Below are 928 nucleotides of genomic sequence, written 5' to 3'. Positions count from 1 at the left end.
ACCAACTGATAAACATATTCAATTAGCTAAAAAGATTACAAAGAAATTAACAATAGATTTTAATCCACATGAATTTACAAATCCATCACTTCAACAATTTTATCAATCATTACAAGCATTAGCTTTAGAACATTCAAATATTGAACAAATTGAAGATGTTTTAAAACCTGATAAGGAGGGTATGAAGAAGTATGAAAATTTAATGAATGAATTTAAAGATATGATATTCCCTTCTGATTATGATCCTGATTCTAAAAAGTTGACAAAATCAACAACACGTACTTCTTCTTCAAAGGTTAAGAAGGAAGAAGAAGAAGAAGCAACAACAGCAGCAGCAGACTCTCAAGATGTATCTGAATCAACATCTAAAAAGAAAACTGCAACACGTAAAAAGACTAATGATTCCAAGAAACGTAAAAAGGCAGAAGAATCTGAAGAGGAAGAAGAAAAAAAGCCAAAGAAAAAGAAGGCTGAATTATCTGAATCTGATGAAGAAGAAGAAGAAATTGATATGGTACAATTAATTAAAGATGGTAAAGCAGATAAATTGAAAGTAGATATTTTGAAAGAATTTTGTAAACAATACAAATTGAAAGTGAGTGGAAGTAAGAAGGATTTAATTGAAAGAATTACTGAATTTTTGAAAAAGAAGAAAAAGATTTAATTTTTTCCTAGAATTGTTAATAAAGTATTATTGATAGTAATATAATTATTGTAATAGTATTATTTCTTCTTTGTTTGAGATGATTTCCTAGTTGGATCAATTATTGTTGGTAATTGATCTATTGCATCACCACTCACTAATGAAATAAATGTCTTTTCAATTTCAGGTAAATTTGATTGTTCTTTTGAAGTGGTACTTGTTGTTTTCTTTTTATCATTTAGAGTTGCATTTGGATTTGTTAGTGCATTTGAAGGAGATGATGGT

General features: G+C 27.8%; 1 protein-coding gene across 1 annotated transcript in view; it reads left to right on the top strand.

Annotated features, from left to right (window-relative positions):
* The window catches only part of NAEGRDRAFT_76609 (uncharacterized protein), a gene marked incomplete at both ends in the record, with an annotated part of 3,528 nt that extends 2,864 nt beyond the window's left edge, over positions 1-664 (top strand). Inside the window, one exon of the mRNA XM_002668431.1 lies at positions 35-664. Coding sequence (XP_002668477.1) covers positions 35-664 — 630 coding nt within the window. The remainder of the gene's footprint in view (positions 1-34) is intronic.
* Positions 665-928: the final 264 nt, after the last annotated feature.

Source organism: Naegleria gruberi (genome assembly GCF_000004985.1).
Source record: "Naegleria gruberi genomic scaffold NAEGRscaffold_218, whole genome shotgun sequence".
NCBI lineage: Eukaryota > Heterolobosea > Eutetramitea > Acrasida > Naegleriidae > Naegleria > Naegleria gruberi.
The sequence above is the reverse complement of the archived record's forward strand: the minus strand, read 5'-3'. Positions and strand labels throughout refer to the sequence as shown.